General features: G+C 41.0%; 2 protein-coding genes across 4 annotated transcripts in view; one reads left to right on the top strand and one right to left on the bottom strand.

The window, feature by feature from the left end:
* The first annotated feature begins 633 nt into the window (after positions 1–633).
* On the top strand, positions 634–23,478 carry NSG1 (neuronal vesicle trafficking associated 1). Of its 2 annotated transcripts, none has more exons than XM_040063816.1 (5): positions 634–715; positions 1,130–1,280; positions 4,914–5,030; positions 15,612–15,722; positions 20,828–23,478. In XM_040063816.1, the coding sequence occupies exons 2-5, from the start codon at positions 1,152–1,154 to the stop codon at positions 21,026–21,028; spliced, it is 558 nt and encodes a 185-aa protein (XP_039919750.1). In that variant the 5' UTR covers positions 634–715; positions 1,130–1,151; the 3' UTR covers positions 21,029–23,478. The 2 variants fall into 2 exon arrangements, with proteins under 2 accessions (XP_039919750.1, XP_039919749.1); XM_040063815.2 differs by having other exon boundaries at positions 639–715; positions 1,049–1,280.
* STX18 (syntaxin 18) overlaps positions 22,307–24,768 on the bottom strand; it is a 61,880-nt gene continuing 59,418 nt past the window's right edge. The window contains exon 11 of one of the 2 annotated variants that reach the window (XM_040063812.2): positions 22,307–23,907. In XM_040063812.2, coding sequence (XP_039919746.1) covers positions 23,812–23,907 — 96 coding nt within the window. In that variant the 3' untranslated portion in view covers positions 22,307–23,811. The remainder of the gene's footprint in view (positions 23,908–24,768) is intronic. The other variant, XM_040063813.2, reaches the window with a different exon arrangement.

Raw genomic sequence — 24,768 nt, 5'->3', positions numbered from 1 at the left:
AGACTACAAGAGGAGCATGCTGGGTGCCTCGGGTTATAGGACACAGCGCAGTGAACAGAAATCGCTCTGGGTTTTTTTCCGTCCCGAGCCAGCCGAGCTGTAAGATGTCCCCTCTCCCTCTCTGGGCCGCAAGGCCCCGCAGCACGCCTTTGCCCCGGAGAGACGCGAGCGCCGGCCCCAGCGTTGGCATCCCGCCGCTTTGCAGAGCGGACACGGGGCCGGGCTCTCACCGCACGCTCGTCCCTTCCCCGCAGGAGCGACAGCAGGGAGCAGAGCCCCGGCTCAGGCGAGGGAAGGAGCCCCTCACCGCCGCCTCGCCTGGCCAAGCCCGAGCCACCGCCGCCGCCCTCGCCGGGCACAAGCGGCGCCGAGCGGGGCAGGGCGGCGGCCGGCGGCCCCGTTAGCGCCGGGCACGGCGCGGCCCCGCCCGGGGCGGGGCGGGAGGCGGCGGCCGGGGGCTCGCACCGCCCCCTCCACCTGCTGCCGCTGCGCCATCGCCGGCCGGGGGGAGCCGCCGCCCGCTCGTCCCCGCGGGGCGCCTTTGTGCTCGGCTCCAGAGCTGCCTCAGCCAGGCGGCGGCTGCGTCACGGCCCCGGCGCTGCGGCCGCCCAGAGCCACCCGCGGAGCGAGAGCCGCCGCCTCGCCCCCCGCTCCGCCATCGCCGCGCGGCCGCGGCCGAACGACGCGCCCCGAGCCCGGGCCGGCAGCCGCGGCGGTGAGTGCGAGCGGCCCCTGCCCTGCCGGGGAGCCCCGGGCGCCGGGCGGGGAGGGGGCGAGGGCGGCGGCGGCGCCGGGGATGGCGCTCCCGAGCCCGCCGCGGGCTGCGGGCGATGCCGCACCGGGCCGCGCCGGAGGGCATCGCTCGCTCCGGGCTGACGCGCCGGGGATTTGGGGAGCCGCTTTGTGCGCCCGGTGCCTTGGGGTTTTCTGAATCTTGATAGTAGAGGATCTGGTCATCGTGCTTCCCAGAACGCTGATACCTAACCGAATCATAGCCACCGGCACCTTTTTTAAAATTTATTTTATTTTATTTTTTTTTTTTTCCCAGAAGGGTCCCCCGAGGGCTGAGAAAAGGTTTGATTTCTGATATTTTGCATTTCTGTGCGTGTGTGCCTGTGTGTGCCAGCAGAAAATCCCTCTATCCTGGAAGAATGGTGAAACTGGGGAATAATTTCAGCGAGAAGAGCACAAAGCAACCCCTTTTGGAGGATGGATTTGACACCATCCCCCTGATTACGCCCCTGGATGTCAATCAGCTCCAGTTCCCACCTCCTGATAAGGTACAGTAGGCTTTAGTTTCCACCCTGGAGAATCACACCCAAATCTCGGGCAAACAACAAAAGAATAGGTAATGGATAGAGAGCAGCTTAGAAATGACAATAAATAAGGGGTGTTTCAAGGCATGCTAGTTCCCCCTAGGGAAAAACCCAAATAGCCAAGCTCTTGAAAATCCAGTAGTGGTGATTTGCATTAAAAATCAGTGTGAAATGTTTGCAGTAAGCACGTAGAGATTTTGCTGCTGCTATATGAAACATACACTATACAAATGTAGGATTCTCAATGATGTATTGTCATAGCCCTTCCTATTCTGTATCTTTCTTTCTTGCATCTGGAAGGTCCTGTGTGTTCTCTGTGAATAATACCAATTTTCTCTGTCCAGAAAATGCCCCCCTGATGGGGGAATAGAGTCCTGCCTTATTTTTCTGTAAGATGGGCATGGGCATACTAGCAACAGAGAGCACTTCCATTTTCCTTCTGTGCTTCAGTAAGAAACTAATGCTAACCACAGACAAGCTAAAATAATGAGATGAGAACAGGCCATTGAGTTTTTTCCTTGGCAATTTATTTTGTTCAAAAATCTCCAAATAGGTGACTCAGATATCCTGTGTAGCTGGAAGGGGGCAGTCCAGTGAGCTGCTTACAGGTTGGAAGGGAAATGTGCTTCCTGCAGTCCTCATTAAATGTCTTGATTTTTAGGGATTTAATTTTAAAGATTTAGAAAGGTGATGTGGTAGCCTGTAAATATGTTTATTATCCTCACAATAAAGAATTCAGTAAGTGCTACTACATGTGAGGCACACAGGAGTAGGATGTTGTTAGAGTTTTTAGTATCCTGTTTTAATAGGATTCTTACTTGTAATTTCCCACATGCATCTGCTAATAAAAAGCTTTATGGTCTTCATACAGTTTTTATTTTTTGGCCTTTTGTCTTCCACAAGCTGAATTCTACTTCTAGTTAAACTGCTAGGTATACATTGCTCAAACCTCAAAAAAAAAAAAAAAAAAATCACATAATCTTAACTTAGGGTAAAGAATTTTAGCTTACAAAATTTTCTTCGGTGGAGTGTTGCTTGTAGGCAATACAAATCAATGTGTGACCTCCATTTTAATTGCTATCAACACCATTCTGTGTTGTGTGTGGTGACCAGTTGGCAGGCATAAATGCAGTAAGCCATAACAGCTGTTCAGGAGCCTGAGGGTCCATTTTATGCCTTCAGTTACATGGGTGTAAATCTTGTAACTGAAGACAAAATCACACCCTAAGGCTTTAGAACAAGTTAAGTCTTACCGTGTCTGATACATCTGCCAACTGCTGACTGGATATAACCAATTACCAAGGACCAGTGACCGAAGGAATTTGTTCTGTTCCTGCACTGCTAAGCAGAAGTCTGAATGAGGGATCTGCATGGTAATAGCTTTAACCTGAGCAGAGCCTCTGTAGTGAGCCCAGGGGATTCTGTGCCAGCCCGTTTGCTCCTGCTAGAATGGGGCAGGACTCCTCCCACCTGGATGGCATTTGCCTTGAATGAAAACAAATGTCCAGCTAACCTAGAAACTTAAATCAAGGAATATTTGATTGGTTCTTCTGCTCTCCACTGTCCAATTATATATTAGCTTTCTTTTCCCTTTTGCAAACAGAGGGGGGAAATTAAGTTTATTGGTCCTGCTGGGTCTTTCTGTAACTGGTTAATCATGTCTGTGTCTCTTCACTGGTTGCTAGAGACTTAAAGGCCGGAGCAGAGCAACTGATGTGGAAAAAAGAAATAGTATTAAGAAAAGATTGACACACAGATCAAATTCTTAAGTATTCAGACACTCATGTATAATGAACAGGAATACATACTTCATATATCTGTGCTTATTATTCACTTGCAGGGCTTCAGCATGGCAGTGAAGCATAACTTCTTGAACAGTAGTAACTACAGCGCTAAGGATTTGATGATTTTGACAGTTTCTAAATTAAAGGGATGAAGTGATTTAAATTCATATTTAGATATGTTAAACAAAAGAAGACATTACATAACCAAGCAGTTAGAACTGTACATTCAGTGTCAGCTGAATGTGATTTGAGTTGCCTGAGATTATGCAACATAAAGGGGGGGAGGAAGGGAACTAAAATGTTAAAAAGCATTCCAGAAATCATCAGGCAGTTAACTTCCATGATGCTGTTGGGCAGCTCTAAAGTTAAATAAGTAATAACTACTGCCTTACTGATTATAGCTGAAAATAGGTAACTAGTTTTTAAACGTATGTCATGAACAAATATGTGTAATACTGTGAAAGTGTCTAATAAACTTTATGGTACTGAGTCTAGGTACAGTTACACATTCTAGGTACCATTCAGGGAAGCGAGAGAAAGGGAACCCAAAGCTTGTCATTTCCGTGTCTGGCTACCTGAAACATCACCCTCTTAATTTCAGAAAGAGGGAGACTGTTTACAGGGGGATGTAGTGACAGGGCAGGGAGAATGGCTTTAAACTGACAGCAGGTTTAGTGTTGAGGCCAGGTGCTGAGGCCCTGGCACAGGGCCTGGAGAAGCTGAGGATGCCCCATCCCTGGAAGTGTCCACTGCCAGGTTGCATGGAGCTCTGAGCAGCCTGGTCTAACGGAAAGGGTCCCTACCCATGGCATGGGGTTGGAACAAGATAATCTTTAAGATCCCTTCCACCCCAGGCCTTTCTGTGATTAATTTGCTATTAATACTGTGGGTTGCGCTAAAGGTAGAATTTGATTCTCAAAAATCTAAAAGAGTAGATATTTATTCCTTGGAAAAAAAGAGGTAATTGAGCAAATTTTAAGAGCACCTTCACTACAATATACTGTACCCTAGCTTGAAAACAATACTTGGAAAAAGTTCCTGAAAAATGCAGAAGACAAAAATGAGGCAAATAGGTTAGGTATGTGAAAATTTTGTATGATTAGAATGCCTAGGAGAACACTAGAGATATGACTGACGTAATGAGTATTTCGGGAATACAGGTAAGGTGCTAAATTGTGTAGCTTGGGGGAGTAGTTCCTAGCAAGGAATAAACTGAAGAGCCTTGGGTGTTTGAAGAAATCTCATTTACACAGTGGTGCGTGTGTATCTTGCTGCTTGCAACTGATAATTCAGAAATTAGATATTAAAAATAAGAGTGCCAAGGGCCATAGTCTATCACATGGTGAACAGCAATTAGACTGCATGGGTTATTTCACTATTTATATGGGTACACTTCAGTCATCTTCTGTTGGTGTTTGAAATCCTATTAATGGAATTTCCTGAAGCAAATGAAGGTGGCTATTTTCAAACTATACAAAGTAGGAAGGTCCATGATTTGGATTTGACCTATCCTTGCCTACTATAAGAGCACAGTATCACCACAAAAAATTGACGCTTTGTGAAACTGTTGCATAACAAATCTTCCTGTAGATCCAGCAAAACCACTTTGAGAGGTAAGTCAGTTGATGATTGAAAAACTGAAAAAAATAATTCATAATTTAGAGCTTTCAAAGAAGAATTATTCAAAGTGGGGGATGGGAAAGATATAGTGCTAGATGTGCTTGTAAGCAGATAAAAGAAGAGTTAAAGAAAAATTAAGGTTTTTGTGGCCAGCTTTAGTTGACAGCTTTGTGATTGATTCTTTTTCTTAAAGGTTGTGGTCAAAACAAAAACAGAATATGAACCTGATCGCAAGAAGGGAAAGTTCCGTACTCCTAAAATAGCTGAATTCACAATCAGCATCACTGAAGGGGTTTCAGAAAGATTTAAGGTAAGCAGTGCTATGGGAAGATGTTAATGACTCAGTTGTGTTTGCAGAAGTGCCTAAAATCAATCGCTGATTGTAGTCAGAACTGGCTATAACAGAGTGCCTGTTGTGGATATAGCTGGACACGAGAAAAATTAATTCAATGTTATAATAGTTCAGTATTTAACAATTAGCAAAATCAAATCTTGCAGCATTACTGGTTGTAATCCCTCACTGGCAGATGAATTCCGAATGTGTTTCTGTCAGTGTCTGGGTTTCAGAGTGTGGCTTGCTGGGGTGTGTGTGGGCTGCACACGGGGAGTGCTCATGGCATGGATAAAGATCCTGTTTGTGTTGAAGGACAAGAACCACCAGAAAATTTATTTTCTTTTTGGCTTCTTATTTATCACTGTAGCCAAACCATTCTCTTAAAAGCACTGTCATAGTCCATTATGTATTTTTTTATAGTTTTATATATGACTTGGCAACCCAGGGGTATATACCAGAGCTCCTTCCTATCAGTTGTCCTGGTCCAGTTTAATCTTATGGTTTGGTGATGGCTGTTACTGTCACATGGCAGTTCAGCAAGAATCTGACCCTTATCATTCCCTTCATTAGTCCCGTAGGAAACCTGAGAGCTTAACTGGTGCAAGGTTTGAATATCCTTCCCCCTTCCCACTAGAGGGTAGTTTTTCTTGTTCTGTGTAATTAAAGCAAAGCAGGAAAGTTGGCACTTCAGCTCATGCTCCCCTGTTCTTTTAACAATAAGTTTCTGCAGGGTTTTGGTGCTTTTAATTTGGCATCTTACTCAAGCATACAAAAGCATTTTTAAGCAGTAGGAAACCACACCCTTCAATGCACAAGTACAAATACCTTTGGAAAGCCTAACATTTAGTGTGAGGGGAAAATACAGTTTCAGTAAAGCTTTGGATTATCTTTCTATTGCTCAGTTCTAAACTGTCTTCATGGTAGGAGTTTTAGGGCACACTTAGAGATTTTAGAGATTTTGGTACTGTTGTGCCTGGGCAGCACTTTAAAAGCTGCCCAGGCCCAAGCTGACCTTCAGAAGTGTAGATGAGCTCTCAGTGGAATCAGAGCATGCCAAACAAACAAAGTGAAGGCTCAAGGAGGGATTAGACTATATTTGGAAAGGAACTTTGCAGAGTGTTGCTGCGACAGATGTTTTAAGTGCAATTCACCTGGTGGAGTCTTCAGCCATACAGTGAAGCATGTAGGTTCCCAGACAGCTGTGTGGGGAACCACCCCAGACAGCCAAGAAGATGTTATATTATGGGATGTGGTAAGGTTTTGCTAAGGAGGTAAGACACCTAGCTCCAGCTTTTCCTGTTCCTTGGTTTGGGGCAAGGACATGCCATTCCTCAGGGAAAATGCTACACTCTGACTCACATTCTCTCTTTATCCTCCTGGCACCGTAGTACCAGTCCTTGAGAGTAATCCCCTTCCTCTCAGGTGAGGGTAGGGTAAATGCAAATGGACAGCTCAGAACCAGGAGAGCTGATGTCTGGCTGTCTTTGTGAGTGTCCTGGTCACACTAAGGTGATTGGAAAATGCTTACTATGTTGCAGAAGAGAAAGGAGAGGCAGTTTTTAGTTTGAGTGCCCTGATAGGACTTTGGTTGTAAGCAGCTGAGCAGAGCCTCTATCTGAAGAGCTTTGCACTTACGGTTTAACAGTAGGGCCTAGGGGATTTCATTGCTGGAACATTAAATTGTAGCTAAAGGAGGGTTTTGTATATCTTAGTCACATCTAAAAGGCTTGTGCATCCTTTTGTAAATCTGGGCGGGGGGGCGGGGTTATCTGTCTTTGTTGGGAGAGCTGAGCAAATGAGACCTTGCTGAAAACAAATACATAGCTTGTTGTGCTGTTGAGTAGTCTTTTCTAATTTGTATAGCTGAACAGCTAAAAGCCGGAGGATTTTTGCATTGTATTTTTATATACCTTTGGATGGCATAGTTAAATAAAATATCCTTTAGATATTACTTTATGAGGATCGCTTTGGGATTAATCTCATACTACAGGGTTGCTAGGTTTTGCTGCTAGGTAACTACTGCATCAGAGAGAGGTTTCTGTAAGACTTTGTATCTCTTGGGAATTGCAGGGTGATTCACAATGTGGCTGTAAGTCTAGATTTCCAAAGAAGAGTATGGGAATTGATCAGTTAGGAAAATTTTGGTTCAGTTAATTGAAAACAATGTTTATGCAGAACATTCAGGTCCTAAAAATGTCCCTTAATCTCTGTATAACAATTTTAGAATTGAATTATGCTGCTTGTAACATTTTAAAGAAAACTGTCTAGTTCTCCAGTGAGGATGATTGTCGTATTCACAACTCCCAGTAGTAAATATTACATGAATAGTTGATAACATTTCATAAATATGTAGATGAAAAGTACTGATTATGTGATGTTTTCTCTGGGGTCCTTATTAATTGTGAACCATCGTGTTAACTTCTGCTGTTGATTCTGAGAGAGCAAAAAGGTATTTGTTTGAAAATTAAATATTTGCTATAATTATAAAATGCATTATTTACCTGGTGAGATACTGACTTTGGCTGGTGTTCATGAAAAAACTTTCAGATGCCATTTTAATGACTTCAGTATGGTACATCACCAATGCACAAGCTTTCCACAAGGCAAAGCCCAAGCGTTGTGCTAAAAATAAAGCAAGTCAGTCATATTTACAAATAATTCACATGTGTATTCTAGGATGTACTTTGTGAATAATAACAAAGCAGATTGCATTTTTGGGATTCAGCCGTGCAGATCATCTAAAGCTATTTTTGAGAGGCTACACCTTTTTAACAAATACAGTCACCCCAGCATGTGCATATGTCATGTAGATCATTTAGTGTTTTAGCATCTGGTGAATAATCAATTATAAAATGTATTTTTCTGCATTCAATTCACATTACCACAGTTATTATAACAGAGCTGAGAATGTTTTCAAAGAAAACTGCAAGTATAATTTTCCTCTATGAAGCCACATTCTGAATTCAAATCAGAATCTCTCAAAAGAATGTCAAGATTTCCTGATTCTGAGAACCCTGTTGTCTTATTTTTATGGCATGACCACACCAAAGATGTTATTTTTTCACTTTATTCCCATTGAGAAACACAAGTCTTGCTTTTGTTCTTTGGACAGTGTAGGCTGATGTGGGGAGTTGGTTCTTCACATCTGGAAAGCAACATTGAACAAGGCAGATTTTTCTCTCTTGTAAATTGTCCACTCTACAGAGTAACAAAGGAGCCCTGTGAACCAGGACATAGGAGGAAGTTACAGCAGAAGAAAATTGATGATCTGAGTTACCCAAGGCCAAACCTTTGCCTCCCCCATTGACAGAGCAGTGATTTTACAACCTCCAGCTGGATTTTGTAGTGGGATGTCTACTCTGGCACCCACTGATTGGGCTACAGCTGGCAGTTGTGTACAAACACACTAATTAAAAAAAAAGCTGTTGTAGCAGAGCAGGACTTTTTTTTTCTGTTTTTGAGAAAATCTCAATAAAGAACATTTAGAAATATTTTGAAAGCAAACACTGATTTTTCATAATAAATTTCAAGCCCTCAAATCAACCAAGCTGTGATATGCCTTCAGCCTTTGGTTTCTGTTCAAAGGCAGTTCAGTTCTTCTGACTTTATCCTTGACATCTCTGCATACATCTAACTGTAAAGCCAAAGCCTCAAGCTTATCTCTGTGCTCAGACCATGCAAATTGTGTACTGTCAAGTAGCAGGCAGTGTTGAAATGTCTGCATGAGGTTATGGAAGAGGAACTGAAACTTCAAGATCAGTTCTCACAGTTTTACCTGATCCCTTTAAAACTACAAAAATGTATGCAACATATATCTAACTGTTGGGGGTTTTTTCTGTCTTAAAAGAAGCATTCTTCAAACATGTTTCTGCCTCAGCACTTCTGTACCTCTTCTTAGTAATGCCAGTGATTATTATTGCTGCAAAAATAATCAGAAACAAGGAAAAGTGTTCTCTCTTTGCTGCTGTGTGATTGCTTTCTGTGTTGAGTAGCACTTTGCTCCCACTTTAAAAGTCTGTTAAGAGCAGGAGATGTCATTCCTGTACAGGTATCACTTCCATAAGTAGATTCTGTGTCTATCACTTAGTGCTGGAAGAGTGAGAGGTACTTACTGTCACTAGTAGTTCTGTTTCTCCAGTGGAACTACTCACAGGATTAAAGTTGCTCACAAGTGCTTGGCAGGCTTTAATTTTTTTTTTTTAATTACTACTTCAAATAAGAAAAATAAAGGAGGTGGTTCTTTCAGTGTAACAATTATTTTAAAATAATCGATGTAAGTAAAGTGTGACAGCTGTCACTTTTCCTTTTTTTAATGTTTGATGTTCTCTGATACGACATTGACAATCCTCCTGCTTAATTTTTGGTTGAAAGGAATTTTATATTCAGAGCTGGAAGATTTAAGTAGAGTGGATGCTTCACACAGATCCCCTACTATAAGTCAAGTGTCCTCTGCCACTGTTTCCATTAGAAATCCTTTTACTGGAACAGAATCAGTCACATGGGTGACACAGAAGATGTTTTGGATCTCTCCAGATGCATCACTTAAATAACCTTCCCTCTTCTGTAATAACATTATGTAGCCTTTTTCCTGGCCTCAATAATATCTTCTGGGTTGGTATGGGAAGGTAGTAAGGTTCTTATCTTGGTGCCACAGGGTTTCTTGAACTGCTTCCTCAGATCCCTGTCTTTAAGAAACACAATATATGGTGCTGTGTGATAGAGGATGACAGGAACATTGCCATGAACAGCTGAGTTAAGCTGCAGTTCTAGGATCTCAAGGCCAGTGCCTTGTTAACCTGTTTTTGTGTAACAGTGTGTCCCTCAGGTTTCATTAATCAATTCCCTTGCAGATTAGTCCTGTTGTCTTGTGCTGTCGCTGTTAATAAGCTCTGGTTCTGTAGCTTCTTTTCTGTTACTGTTCTGTTCTTCTTTTCTGTTCTGTTACCTCATGAATCTGCCTGCCTTTTTTGCCTTTTTTGCCACTACTCCAAATCATCTCCAGGTATGCATCCAAGACATTCATGACTCTTTGTCATTTCCATTTGAGAAGGACAGTATTTTGATTTCTGCTGCTTTTTCTGTACAATCTACCCCCAAACTATCATCCATCTTTGAGTGCAGAGTTTTGATGAGAGTGTTGCGGTGAGGAAGCTGAGTTTAATAGATGGATACCAGTCATACAGCTAAACATGACGTGTAATGTTAGAAATACTCTTCTGAAACAAGGCACCTGCTTGTCTTTTGTAGTCACTGGTCATCCTGTATATTTCCATAGCAAGAACAGGGCACTGTATCAGGCTGTTCTGTGTAATTTACATTACTCTGTAAATGAATATGAGTCAAATGTTGCATGTATAGATGTAAATGTTCCTTTTCTCTTTCACATTGCCATTTCCCACAAGGTGAACATTTCTTAATCCTTGAGTGTGTTGTTTCAGACATGTTTTTCATTTAAACTTCCAGGGACAGGCTGAGGTAATAGCAAACAAGGACATAATTTTGCAAAAGCAGTGATAAGGGGAAAGCTGATTTTTGTGTTCTCTTAACTTGCTGTTAGAGGGCATTGTGTAGTTGGAGATGCAGGATTTTAGTGGAGAGAGGTGAAATGGAGGTCATGGCCATTAGCAAGAAAGTCAGTGCAATGTTTTACGAATTTTTGTCTGTGGGATGTAGCCAGACACAGTCTGTTGTAATTACAGGCCATCTGCCTAAAATTCTCTTGTAGTTTAAATTGGATAGCAATAATCTTAATTTCTTGTCCTGAGTGGTTGTACAGAGTTGCTGTATTTCACCCCAGAGGTCTCTGCATTTTACTGGTGAGCAAAACATTAATTGGCTATAAATCATTTCCTCTGAAAGGTGCTCTGTAAGTGTATGTTTTCACTCTTCGTGTTCAGTGCTGCCAGCAAGTCTGTGCCTCACACTTTACAAACTGATCAGAAATGAAACTTGTGTTCCCAAGAGGCTGCAGTTGAAATAGATAATGCATAGATGTAGAGCAGAGATGAGATGTGACCAAGAGCCAGTGATTGAGCAGTGAAAATCATTGCATATCTTGTTAGTTCTTCTAAAAACAGGAATGCTTCTACGTGGGTTTGTGTGCTGACGGAAGAAAAAGCACGAAGAAAGGTGTGGTGCAGAACAGCACACGTGGCTTAATGAAAGAATCTCAGACAAGAGGAGGCATTAGACAAGTGGAAGTGAAGGCAGAGGAGAAATGGATGGTACCCAGGCTTTAGTGGGACAGTGGAATAAAATAAAGAGCAAAATGCATGGAGCTGAGGGGAACAAAAAGGGTAGACTTGTGCATGCCGTGAAATATGACCAGGAAAGGGTGTGAAGAGAGGCAGGCACTGTTGGTGCAATTGATGAATTTTGCTGTAGTATTCCAGCTTGATTAAAAAGGGAGTCCAAATAAACATTAGTGGAGTGAAGAAGGAGGAGACTGCAGTAGCCAGGCAGAGAGAATATGGCTTGCAGTCTTTCACACTTGATGCGAAGTAGCGTGGAATGATGGGGAAGATCTGCTAGTTCTGGTAAAGGCCTTATCACAAGCTGTTTACATGATAGTGCTGTTGTCAGATAGGGTGAGTTTCATTTGTTCAGCTAACCGCTTACAGAGTCTGGAGACAGGTTTTTTGCTGTGGATTTGCTGAGTTCAATCATTAGTCATCTCTCATTTCGATTACTCTAATGGCTTCTGGCTAGACGTTGTCCTTCTTCTGCTCTTCACTTACAATCTATTCAAAAATCTGCCACATACATAATATCTTGTCATCTTCTCTGTTTGCCTCGTTTTGCTGCCAGATCCCCTTAAAACTAACTTTAAATGTCACACTCAAGATGAAAGCAGAATCACACTTTGAATTCCTAGTTAAAAGAAATGGTTGTTTGTCCTATCTTTTAGTTACTTCAAGAAAAGTGTTTTAAAAGCCCATCACTCTTGAGCTGTGACAGTCACCTTGGAGTTCTGCAGGATGTATGTGGCAGTGAATGATCACGGTAATTCACAAGACAAGACTTCTGCTTGTGAATGTACTGTGTGGGGTCCTGTATCGCCAACTGGCTGCCACAAAAAAGGAGGTTTTTCCTCCAGAAAGAAGGGACGAAGTGCTTGTTCATGCATTGCAGCTGCTCCTGCCTGAGGGAGAGGACAAGTTGTGAGCAATGTGCTGGTAAGAAGAAGAGAATAACTTCAGTTTATAGCGAGTGTGCAAAGCTGCTGTGGAAGAAAGCAATAAAATGACAGCTTTGGGGTTGCTTGTGGTCTGAAGAGCTGTTTGTTGCCTTCTCTTTTTTCATGCTTTTATTTCTGTAAAGCTTCTGGGAGGAGAGGGCTTAGAAGGTGAGGAACAGAGGTAGGGTTGCACCGGGTTAGTGCAGGGAAAGAAGCTGACTGCCTCAGGTTCAGAAGTGAACGTGGGGATCTGACCATTGTGGACCATCAGTGGTGGATTATTATGAGAGTGAAGAAGAATTGCTATTAGAAGAAAGAAAAGGATTTTCACTTTAAAAGGGAGAAGTGGATTGGATTAACAGGTGATTGCAATCACCTTGGAAAGAAATCCATTGCTAGATTCCATCTGCGCCGTTTCCATTTGCAGCTGTCCTTAAATAGAAGTTACTCGTATCCTGAAGGATGGTAAGAGAAGGGAGCTTCTCTCCTAATAGGAAGAAGACAAGAGCTTACTTGATTAGGGATTTGCAAATGGAGTGTGATTGCAAATCATTGGAGATAATGAGAGTAAAAATTTACATGTTAATACCAAAATTAGTAACATTAGGAAATAAAGTAAGTGAGAGAGAAAAATTCTGTGCGATTTTTGAAGCAGGACCCCTGGAAGTCTTCCCATGGCTTACTGTGTTGCAATGGAAGAACTTGTCCAAGCAGTGAGAACTCACAGCTCCATACTGTCACTGAAAACAGGTCTTAGCAAATCACCCCTGAGGCCATGGCTCTGCAGCTTGCCAGACTCCAGCAATCAACACAACACTGAGCTTTTATCTTCTTTTAAAAATCTTACTTCTCAGAGCAGTTCTAAAGCTTTGAAGAGTGATCCTGCAGTGATTGTGGAAATACAATTTTTTCTTACTGTCTTAACCTTTAGTCTCAATTACAAAACAGCTTGTTAGTGTGTGTCTCAGTATGTTCCCGAGACCTCATCTATATGTCAGAATGGTTACAGCTGGGAAATAACATTACAGTTCTACTACTGGCTGCTAGTAGAAGGGACAGGAAATATGGTTAAAATACTTTGGGACTTGAGAATATTTTTCAAACCATTTTAAACTCTTAGCTCCTATCTGTGTTGGATTCAGGTATGAGCTGAGTTGATGTGTGCCACAGCAGTTCTGTCTGATGCCCAGGTTCCATGTCACAGGTGTGTGTTCCTAGAGGGAGCAGACTTTGCTAAAGGCTGTGTGGAGTCAGAAGCCTGATAAAAAACCTATTGGAAGGGCTGAGCTAGGGCCAGGAATGGGGCTGGTCCTGGTGTGTGAGTGTTAGGTTGGTTGTTACTAAACTGGGCCACAGAGAATGACCAGAAAGGAAGGTGAAAATGAACTTTTTCCCTTGGATTCATGCAGGACATACTGAGGCATGGGAGATGTAAGGAGAACATACAAGGTTGGCAAGACAGAGAGAGCTCTCCATGTTAATTTTTGTGTGTGCAAACAAGTAATAAACTTGGAGAAAGACTAATTACATATGAAATTTGTTGTCAACGTGAAGTTTTCAGAAGTTAATTAAGAATACTTTTTTTGTTTTTGTATCCAGTGACTGTTGAGAAACTGAACATGTTGCTACTATTAACCAGAAAGGTCCTTTACTCCATGTCTTATTTCAATTGTTATTATTGCATTAATATCTACATTTCTCCTGCTAAATTACTTTTTGATCTGCAGCTCTCCTTGCTTCTACTCCAGCCTTCTCTTGCTTTGCTTATTTTCTTTCTATCAAAAGTCCTTACTAAATCCTTGGAAATACAGCACTTGCTGTTTTCTGCCCATGATTAGATTTGCTGTCACAGGATGAGAAGTCCCTTAAGTTTATTATTATCCTGAAATGTCCTAATACCACTGCCACACACAGTGTTGCAACTCTGTTAGTTCAGAGGTTTATCAAAAGGGGGTGTATGATGGTTGTTTTTACCAAGAGACAAAGCTGCAATTTTTTGTTGTTTCTGCTTTTTCAAATACCAGATTATTCTTGTTTCAGTTAAATGACCCTGATATGCCTCAGTTCTCTTTTCAGGAGGTCTATATAGCTGGTTTACTCATCTTACTTTAAAATTTAGAACATATTATGCTTTGTTTTAAAAAATGAATCATATAATCTTGTTTGTTTCTGTTTATTACTGTTTCTTACGCTGTAGCACATGCCTGCTTCTTTCTAACTTGCCAAAAAGAAAATTAATCTCTTTCACTCCTACCGTCCAGTCTCCATGACCTACTAATTTGTCTATCAGTAGAAGTTTCAGAATAATAAAAACACTCATCTGGGATACTCTCCCAGGTAATAAATGCTATTTGCTCAGCTCACACCTTCCACAAAAATGGGTCTGAATTAGAGAGCTTTGTACTGTAACTGCTGGACAGAATTTTGTGCTTTCTCTTGTCAATGGGTGATGTAATTCTAAAGGTAATTCTGTCTCGTGACACACCAGATGGCTGCTGGTTTCCAGCTGCTCAGAGTTTGTACCTGAGAAAGGTTAGCTTGATACTGACACTGATTTCAGGTTTGTCTTAAGGTGTGTCTTGGAATTCTCTGCAGCCCAGGTTCAGGGGCAGAGCTGTACTGAAGGACAGGGTGAAAAGCCATGCAAGGCTGTCAGTAAAGGCTTCTCTGTGAGCACTGTCTGTGGAAGAGGTGCCCCACAACTCCTGGAGGCCAGCCCAGTGTTGAACATGGTGAATTTCCTTACGGATCTGGCAGTGAACCACTCCTGTATAGGCTCTGTGTGATGAAGTAGTACTGTTTCAACCTATACATTAAGAAGTATTGAGCGACCAAGAATGCAGACTGGTGTTAACTATCCCTAAATTCAGAGCAGGTGCAACAAACTCCACTCCTAACAAGAAAAGGCAGACATTACTTTCTCCATGCCCTGCAAATCACCTCTGGATGACACCTGTGCTAACTTACTATCACCTGACTCCTTCTTGGACAGGCACAGGGAAAACAAACATGCTCATCAGCTGACATAAAGTAGACTTGGACTTACATCATCCACATACTGAAAAAAACCAGCAGACACAAGCTACCTTGGCGTGTCCTGGCCTCATGTGCTAAACAGAAATGCAGTCAAAAAAAGCCTTGCAGTACACAGGCAATGGGTCACTGCCCAGAGAATCCTCTTGCTTCTCTGAGAAGGGCAGGGTAGAAGCACTTATGTGCTGCTTCTCTGTTCTCCCTCAATAATTAAGCAGCTGATTTTATCCTTTGCTTAATTTTACTGTAAAGTGCATTCACAGCTGACTTCTGCTGCCTGCAGTAACAAGCAGCAATAGAATAAGCAGTGCATTACTAACATAAGCATGTTCTATTTTTCTTTACAGGTAACTGTGCTGGTCCTTTTTGCCCTTGCATTCTTAACATGTGTTGTATTTCTGGTAGTCTACAAGGTTTACAAGTATGATCATACCTGTCCAGAAGGATTTGTTTTCAAGGTAAATTGCATACCCATTCTAGAAAAACTACTTAGAGTATGTAATATTCTGTGTTGTTTTAGGCATAACCTCGATTAAGGCATGCTTTATTGCATAGATCTGGTGTTTCTTTACATCGGTTAGTGTGCTTCCTGCTATGCTGTACTATTGCACAATATTAATAGTGTCGTTTTACTAACACTGTAAACATTGAACATATGGCAAAGGTCCAAACACTGGTGTCTTCAGACTTACTTCACCTGCAGTTGTCTGGACAAAGCCCTCATTTATGGGTCATAAGGTTTAATGTTGCACGTTCCTCCGAATTACTGTGTCTTAGGAAATAAGACAATGATAAAGTGTGGCGGAAAATATCTGGAGTATGTGTCAAAGAAAAAGTAGAGTGATGTTCTCATTAAGAGTAGTAGAGTCACTTCAGGGTTATTTTTGTAGGAAGAACTTCTTGTTCTAGAACAGCGACCTCTGAGCCCTACTGCCAAAAGTGATGCCAAAAAAGGGAAAACACATTTATTGTAAAAAATACTGGTTCTAACCAAAAGAGAGGCTGGGCTCACTTCATTTGTGTGAGATGGTGGTGCTGGCTCCTTTGCTATGACCTAGGCTTCAGAAAAGTAACATTGACTTCCCAGTTGTAAATTTAGTAGAGTTGAACTTGGCTGAAATGAGGTAAGAAAAGTAGCAGTGATAATGGCATTCTTCCCTTCAATTTTTTAATAATATTTAGTCACGTAATAAATCAAATGGATACCCAGCACAAACTTCAAAAGGATTTAATAAGGGATGGCTCCCTCAGCACTCCTCAACAATCCTGTTCAGGATTTTATCTGCCACTTCAAGCACATAAATATCTTACAAGAATATAGTCCAAAATTATAATTAGTGATGTTCTTGTGGATTAATTTAGGTTTGAACATTCACTTGGTCTCTGCTTCCCCTTTGTTCAAGGGCAGAAGATACTGTGGGTAGAATACTGGGCTGCAACTCAGGAGATCCAGCTTTTCTTCTGCTGCTGGCTTTTTGTGTTGTCTCAGGCACTGAAACCCCCCTGTGTTCACATCTCTTTTTTTCCCTAAGCTTTCTCTTGGCATTGAGCAGTTTGGAATATAGAGTTATGTTCTTTTCCTGCCTGTCTTGATGTGATCCTGACTTGACAGGAACAGCCAGTTACATGTTCCTGTGTGAGTCTAGCAACAGCCTCCTGCTTCTGCCTCCTTTCACACCAAGTTCTCTTCTCCTTTGAGTTGCAGCTTTCTGGCTTCTTGTTGCTTTTCTTGCCAGTGTCACAAACATTTAGGGGAAGAACACAGTCAGGCAGAACATCCCATAGCTCATGCTCTGCTTATAAGGCGCAGCACATAGGGCTGCATCATGGTTACTCTCTTGGTGATTTTCTTGGAGCTGGTGTTTTGTTTCCAGCTGCTTGATGGCACAGTGCCAGGAGACAGTATCTGTGGTGATGTAACTCTTTTAAGAAAGAGTTCCACAGGATAATGATGTTTGCAAATGACACAAGGCTTGAAAACTGCCACTCTTAGGATGACTTTGTATTTATACACATCTTTTTTTGGGAGAGTTCATGATATGATAGCACAGCTTGGCACAGATGTCCTAGGAAACATGAAGTCTGTCACCTCGTGACCAGTGTCCCTATGGACTGGCTTCATGTTCCAGGTGGACACATCATCATTCTCTGGCCTGGATGTCCCCAGGTTTTAGATGCTGATGTGATTTCCTTGTTAAGGGCAAAGGTGTGCCTGCCTCAGGAAGCCTGGTACTGCAGGAATCTCTGCATAAAGGCTGAGCTAACCACAGCTCTGAGTCAGACTCCCTCTTCTCTGCTTTGATGCTCTCATACATGGAGCAGTTCCAAAGGTTCCTGCTATACTACGCCTCCAGGGCATTAGGGTGCTTAAAAAGGTGCTCGTTTTCCTTTGTACAGCAAACTTATTTCTGTGCTTGCTTAAGCTTTCTGAGATAGCCTTAGTACTGCTGCTGTGCAGATTGCTTCTCTGGAGCGCTCATCAGAACCTGTTGGTGAGACTCACCACAAAAACCTGAGTGCACTTACAGGCTGAAGAATTTCCCCAGAGTTTCAGTATGTTCTGTACTGGGTCTGTTACCCTTTGGCTTTTGTTGCCAGAGCACCTGCATTCTGACAGACTTGTGGACAAGTACAACAAAGTCATTTCAGTGCACTGAAGATCACACCATCATCTACTAAATTGGGAATCACTGACCCAGCAAAATTAATGTGACAGAAAATACTATTTATAAATGAATATCACTGGGGTCTTCATGTCAGAGGAACAAAAGGAATCCTCTTAATTCAGCCAGACAGAGACTAGCAACCAGGGTTTTCTTTGGCATCAAAGGTCATAACCTGTAACTAATTTCCAAAATAGAAGGGTTGGGAAAAAATACTGACAAGTCACTCCTGGAGCATCCCAGCTTCTCTTTGTGGCCTTCTTCTCTCACTTGCGAACCATGGAAACAAACAAAAAGGATGGAAATAAATATTCTACATAGCTGAAAGTCTCAGGCAGGTGGTAGGGTAAGAATCAGCAGTAGCTCTCACCACTCAGTCAGTGAGTGCTGCATGGCTTGCCTTTGACTGGGAACTAAGCCAAGGGGCTGTCCTTAGGCAGTACACAAGGGGCGTTGAGTAAAAGGAGAGGTTTTCCAATCTCTTCTAGAATCATGAAATCCTGGGAGCAAAAATGCAGTCAAGAGGGAAACTGATGTGTGTTTCTTTAGGCTCGTCTGTCAGATGTTTTGCATGTTTGTGACTACAAGCCTCCCCCCCAAAAAACCCCCAGACCATTACTGAGTCATTTTTGCCTGCTACAAAGCAAATTGCTTCTGGAGGCAACACAAGATTCTGTAGGTTTTTTTCAGACTGTCAGTAATCTTGGCTTGTCTTCAGCTCTACTAATTGTATTTGCTTGAATTTCCTTGGCAGATTTCATTAGTTCAATGGATTGTGTTCCTTTTCCCACTTTAAATATTTAGAATTGTGATTTCGTCCCATGACTGAGTGAAATAATCGCTACAAATATGTCTGTGTCTATGTGCTTCTTAGTCATTTTATCACATCAGAACTAGTGAAAGCTATCCCAGCTAAAACATGCATAATACTTCCAGAAGATGACATGGTTGATGTATATGAATGTGCATATCAAATAGCTCAATCCAGGAATATGGAATAAATTTTTTATAAATCTAGGTCCCAGTCTTGCAGCTGGCAAATACATTGACTATGAGCATGGGAAAGCCTCAGCTGACTTACAGTGCTGAGTGGACACAGGTGCTGCTTAGCCAGGTTTAAATCCCATCTGCTTTGTGGTGCTACTTCAACAAAACTAGGAGGGAGACTTGCCCTGGCTGCTGCCTTGACAAAAGATGAGATACAGGGAACCAGGGTGGCTGTGGAAACACTGGGCACTCCTGTGAGTCTGACACACTTGGAGGCTTCTGTCACACCCACGGGTTGGAGGCAGTGAGGAGCTGACTGTGGGAGGGCTGTTAGTCCTGTGCCATCGGGGCATCCTTGAGCCATCACATGTGCCACTTGCTTGAACTCAGCAGGGGCAGGCAGGTTCTAAGACTACCTGTGGGCCTCTTGTTTTGGCAAGCATTTTCTTCTTTCATACCTTCTGATGATTTTTTTCATGCTAGCCTTTTTAGGAAGCAAAATTTGTATTAAGCCAAGACAGTCTGCTGGGTCTTCACCCATCTTTTGCTTTATAACTAAAAACCATTGGAAACTGTTGTTACTGGTGCTTATTTATGCCTTTTTTTTTTTGACATGGACAGAAGTCAACTCAGAATTAAATGTGGACAGTTCTAAGGTAGAATCTGGTCCTAAAACCCATGGAATTTTTGCATGTGTTTTCCTACTAAGAAGTTCCCAATATAAAATTTTGTTTGCTGAGTAGAAGAACAGTAGCAGTTCAAAGCTGCTGTGCTGTAGTATTACAGTCCTCTGGTGCTGGAAACAAAAAGACCGAATATCCTATTTCTTTTTAAAACAGCCAGAGTAGAAATGACTAAATATTTTTTTCCTCAAGCTGCAGCTACTTCTACCTTACAGGAGTCAATTCAGTTGCTCAGGTGACTGCCCTAACATGTTGAAGTATAAGGCAAGATTGCCTGGACTGGCCTGTGTGGCAAGAGGACCTACAGAGAGACCCCAAGACCTTCTGGGGCAAAACCTGGGGGTCACAGTATGTGTCTCAATAACTTTTTTCTTTGGTGCAACAAGCTGCTCTGTAGGCTCTTCTTGCACCATGACTGGAAGAGTTCCTGGATGATGATACACGTGACAAATGCACTGCACAGGAACATTGACTTTGGCTTTTAAGATGACAGCAAAATGGATTTGACTTTTATTTTACTCTCTAAATTATCTATTTCACTTTCTAGAGCTCTGAGTATCTAGCAGGTTCTGTTTAGTGCTCTTACAGTCTTGGGAAATGAAATAATGTAGTCTCACAGCTCCAGAGAGCTTCTTAAAAGCCTGCTGTTGGTTACATCTTTCTGACAATCAGGAGTGAAGTACTTTGTATGTGTGTACACACTTGCACATACGGCCACCCACAGAGTTTTCCCTATAATATGTGAACTACTGGGCTGTAAAACTGTTCATACCTTGGCACCAATATATCTGTATTAATTTCTGTTCCTCAGACTGCAAACACCAGGGTAAACTGCCTGAAGTTAATCTCACGGTAGGATATGGACAGCTGTAACTGTAAACCAAACAGTTGGAATTTGGCGGGCAGGAATAAACAGCAAAATGTGTCTGGAACTGGAGATTGCATACTTTAAAAAATAATTTTAGGCAAGCACATTTCTTTTATGTTAATTATTCTGGCTTATAAAGCCAGATTGGTTTTCCTGGCAAATGCACGAGTAGTTTAAAGATTGCAGGGAAGAACATTTTGAACACAGTAGGACAATACTGTAGTTAATTGCTGTGTGTTGCATCTTGACTTACAGAGAGTGACTGTTGGATTAAGACTGAAAGGAGAAAAAAAACCCTAACCTGCTTCATGTGTGTGTGGGGGGGCTGTAGCTGAAATCTAAGCAATGGATTTTCTTTTCAGAATAATCAGTGCATTCCAGCTGGGTTGGAAAACTACTACTCTGAACAAGACTCCAGCGCTCGAGGGAAATTTTACACAGTCATAAACCACTACAACCTGGCCAAACAAACCATCACACGCTCCGTGTCCCCGTGGATGACAGTACTGTCAGAAGAGAAACTGTCTGAACAGGAGACTGAAGCTGCTGAGAAATCAGCTTAGTATGATAAGCTAATTATTAAAACTATGTCATTTGAAGGTAACTAAGGGACTTCAAGGAACTTTTCATTAAATATAATTATGGATAATTTAGAGGTTACTCATGTTTATGGTGTAACTGCTTCCGTTTGCTGATACTGCTTTGCAAAAAAAAAAAAAAAAAAGAAAAAACTGAAAACAAAAACTTGCTGCAGAACATTCATGGGCATAACCCCAGATGCATATCAGCATTGCTATAGAGCTTTGACACCATTTTCAATGTAAAAAAAAAATTCCAATGTTAGATATGTTCTTGCAGTTTATTGGATACTGATAGATTTTGTCACTGGATTTTCAGGGCTTGGACCGTAGATAAATCATGTGTTCTGTTGTCTGAACAGATACTTAATTTATTAAGTTTTTGAATTCTTTGTCATTTTGCAAACTGAAACACCTCAGCCATAACTAGAGTGATCTCTTGTTTAGCTGAAAGCTGTAAGTAATGTTTAGTTTGGGCTCAAGCAAGAAAGATAGCACTGACATCAGGGCATAATGTAATGACTTGTACGAAGAAAGAAACTGTCAGGTCGCATTTTTCCTTACATTTCCTTTACTGTTTTTTGTAAGTGATAATGAAATTCTCTGCAACAAGGCATGCTCAGTGTTTTCTTACTGCTGTCAACAGGATTTAACTGCATTTCCACTGTGGCTTTAGCATCTTGGTAAGGATATGCACTGAAACACAAACTAGATAGGCATTATGGAAAAACACAGGCAGTTTTAGTGGTGGGTGTTGAAGATAGTGTAAAAAATTTACAGTTCAGGATGTTCTAATGAGAAATGACATCTTTTGATCATAGTAAGAGGCAGAAAGCCTATTCACAGTACATGTAGTCCACTATGTCATTTGTTGGATACAGCTGAAGAAGTAATATGTCTAAATTTTCTTATGTTTTGCATTCACATTTTTCCTTTTTATTAGAAAGAGCTTTTTGTTTATGTATGGTTTGCAGTTTGCAGTTTTTTTAAAACATGGGGCATCACAAGTGAAACAGTAGTGTATTAAACACCACAACTGGCTGTTAAAGCTCCATGTGAAAGAGAGTGAAGAGTAGAACTGTTTGTGTATGGCCTGGGAGGGGAAAAGACGTAGAAGAACATAGTTGTGTGGATGCACGTTAAAGTTCCATTGTAATTACAAACTTACGTATTCTTTGTGTGAAATCATGTTTTCATTTTTATTATAAATCTTAAATATACATTATAAAAAGACATCTTATTAATTTAACATACAAAAGTGTGTGAAGCATCTGAGAAAGCAAGTTGCCTTTTTATTCATGTAACTTGACTGGGACAAGGGAGAGTGGACATGTCAAAAGTTCCTTTTTCTTTGGTAGAGTCTGTACAAAAATTAAGGGTAAACATCAGTATAGGCTGTTTCTTAAGATCTATAGTAGAACAAATGTGGTCAGCTCTACTTCTTTTTCTTCAGCAGAAGCCTGTCATCCCAATGCAGTAAAAATAACCATTATGACTCAATGCTCTCAATTTGATAGGAAATGTGCATTACACAGTGCAGCTGTAAAAGGCTTTTTATTAAGTCATCATGGTATGTGGAATGCCTAAGAAGCAATAAATTATGTGCCAAATTTTTCTTTGCATTTAAAAATATCAAGCTTATGTTAAGATCTTTAAAACACACCATGTTTGCATTTTCTAACAGGCATCTGCTTTATTGAATATAATTAATTCACATGTAACTTTTGACATTTTCACTCTGAAGAATAAGAATGGTGCTGCCTATTGCATAAAATGTATAGAAATATACATTTCAGAAGAGAGATAGGAAAACTCACACATTTCATATCAACGTACTTGTAAAGGACATTCAGATTTTACAGGATGGAAAGGTCTGTTTCCCAAGACTGTCTTAAATAGAAATGATTCACGATACATCTCTTCCCCTTAAATTTAGGACAATAAAAACTTCAATGCATAAGTAAATACTGATAAGAAACAACTTCTTTTTCTTCTTGTACCAATAAAAATTAGTAAGCCTTACGATCTAGGAGAAATAGATCATTTATGCTTCTTGAAGTCAAAACCATTTTCCCTGTGATTTATCAGGAGGGAGTTTATTGAGTCTTATCTACACTTGGGTTTGAGACTTTTTAGTTAACAAATTGCTCTCAGTTTTAGTACTTTGAAGAGTTTGACTTTAATTGTCTATCCTTTGGCTTTGTTCCAGCATCCCAGAACATCTGTTTCATTGCACAATCTGTTTGTGTTGTATTCTCTCTTTTCACTTACAAGTAAAGCTCTTTTGTTGACTCCTTATCATTATTAACCACTTTTAGATCAAGCTGATTTCTGAGTCAAGTAGTTTCAAAGGATTAGAAGTAAAGGTCATTTATGTGCAAAGTGATCACTGTGTACTGAAGTGGTGTGATGAAATAAACGCCTGAGACAGTGTAGATGCTCTTGCACAGTAACAGTTTTCTCTTGATCTGGGAGGGGAACTGGACTTCCCACAGCACAGGTGGGTGGCTGTGACAAAACCAGTATTGTTTTTTCTTCTTTTAGCTCTGCTCCAGCTTGTAGCTTTCTTTGCAGGTCTTTCAAAGACTTTTATGTTCTCCAGAGGATAAGCGTGGTTTTATGTTTGATACAGGGATTTAAAATGAAATGTACAACAGTATATGTGCACACACTTAACTTTTTGGAAAATATTTCCATCATCGACCCCCCTCCACTAAAAAAATGTCACACCATTTACAAACAGAGCATGGAGCCAATAGTATGTTTAATTAATTATCATACCAGTCCAGGAAAAGCAAGGAGAATGAACACATCACAAGGAAGAAGAGGATCCATACCCTAAATCCAGCATTGTTTTTGATGGCCTGTGAGGGAAAAGTAATCCCTGTTACCATTATCAGTAAATAACTGTTTCAATAGTGGCAGCCCAGAATGCCTATTTGTGGCATCACCCTTCCCTCCCACAAGAGAAACAACAAAATTTGCCCTTAATTTCAGGGGAATACAGGTCAGATTGGCTGTATCTCTTTAGATTTATGACTGAAGTCACACTCAAAGTCTTAAATTTGCACATTTGGAAAAAAAAGAAAAACCACATTAAAAATCCCAATATCTCATGCAATCAAACACTAGGCATTACATCAGAAAGTACACACTTCAAAGATAGTTTTAAGTTCCAAAACTGAAATTCCTTGATTAAAACTAATTAGGCCTTCATCTTTTCAATAAAGATTTGACTTGAAACAATGAAAAAACAACAAAAACCAAACCACGAACAAACAAACAAAATCCTTGACACCTCTGGAGAAAACTCAGTCACTTATTTCAGTCTCAGAGCCACTATTTTTCTTAGCTTCTCCTCTCCAAAACTGAGACCAGCAGGGGACTTGGTTTTTTGCTCTCATTTTTTTAGATTTACATATGGATTTTTTTTTTTAATATATGATACAAACAGTAATGTGAGTAACAAAATTTTTTATTTTACCACCTTTCACTACTGTTTCTCAGGATGATTTAGGAAAAATAGTTCTACCTAAAAATGTGAAAAGTGAAGCAAAATATAGCTTCAATTAGCAAAATATAGCTTCAGTTCTTGGCATGTTTGGGGCACTCTTCAGAAAAGCAGTGGACGCCTCATCCCTGAGATACCTTTTCTGTGTGCTCTCAGGAGGGAAAATGAAGTGAGCCATTTAGTCAGTAGCCTAATCTAGGAACTCAATTTTTAT

Source organism: Hirundo rustica, chromosome 5 (genome assembly GCF_015227805.2).
Source record: "Hirundo rustica isolate bHirRus1 chromosome 5, bHirRus1.pri.v3, whole genome shotgun sequence".
NCBI lineage: Eukaryota > Metazoa > Chordata > Aves > Passeriformes > Hirundinidae > Hirundo > Hirundo rustica.
Note: the sequence above shows the minus strand (reverse complement) of the source record. Positions and strands in the feature narration are given on the sequence as shown.

Excerpts from the sequence above, each read along its gene's own strand:
- NSG1 (XM_040063816.1), top strand. The coding sequence starts at position 1,152 with ATGGTGAAACTGGGGAATAATTTCAGCGAGAAGAGCACAAAGCAACCC. Across the intron at positions 1,281-4,913 it reads AGTTCCCACCTCCTGATAAG|GTTGTGGTCAAAACAAAAAC; the intron begins GTACAGTAGGCT and ends TTTTTCTTAAAG. Across the intron at positions 5,031-15,611 it reads GGGTTTCAGAAAGATTTAAG|GTAACTGTGCTGGTCCTTTT; the intron begins GTAAGCAGTGCT and ends TTTTCTTTACAG.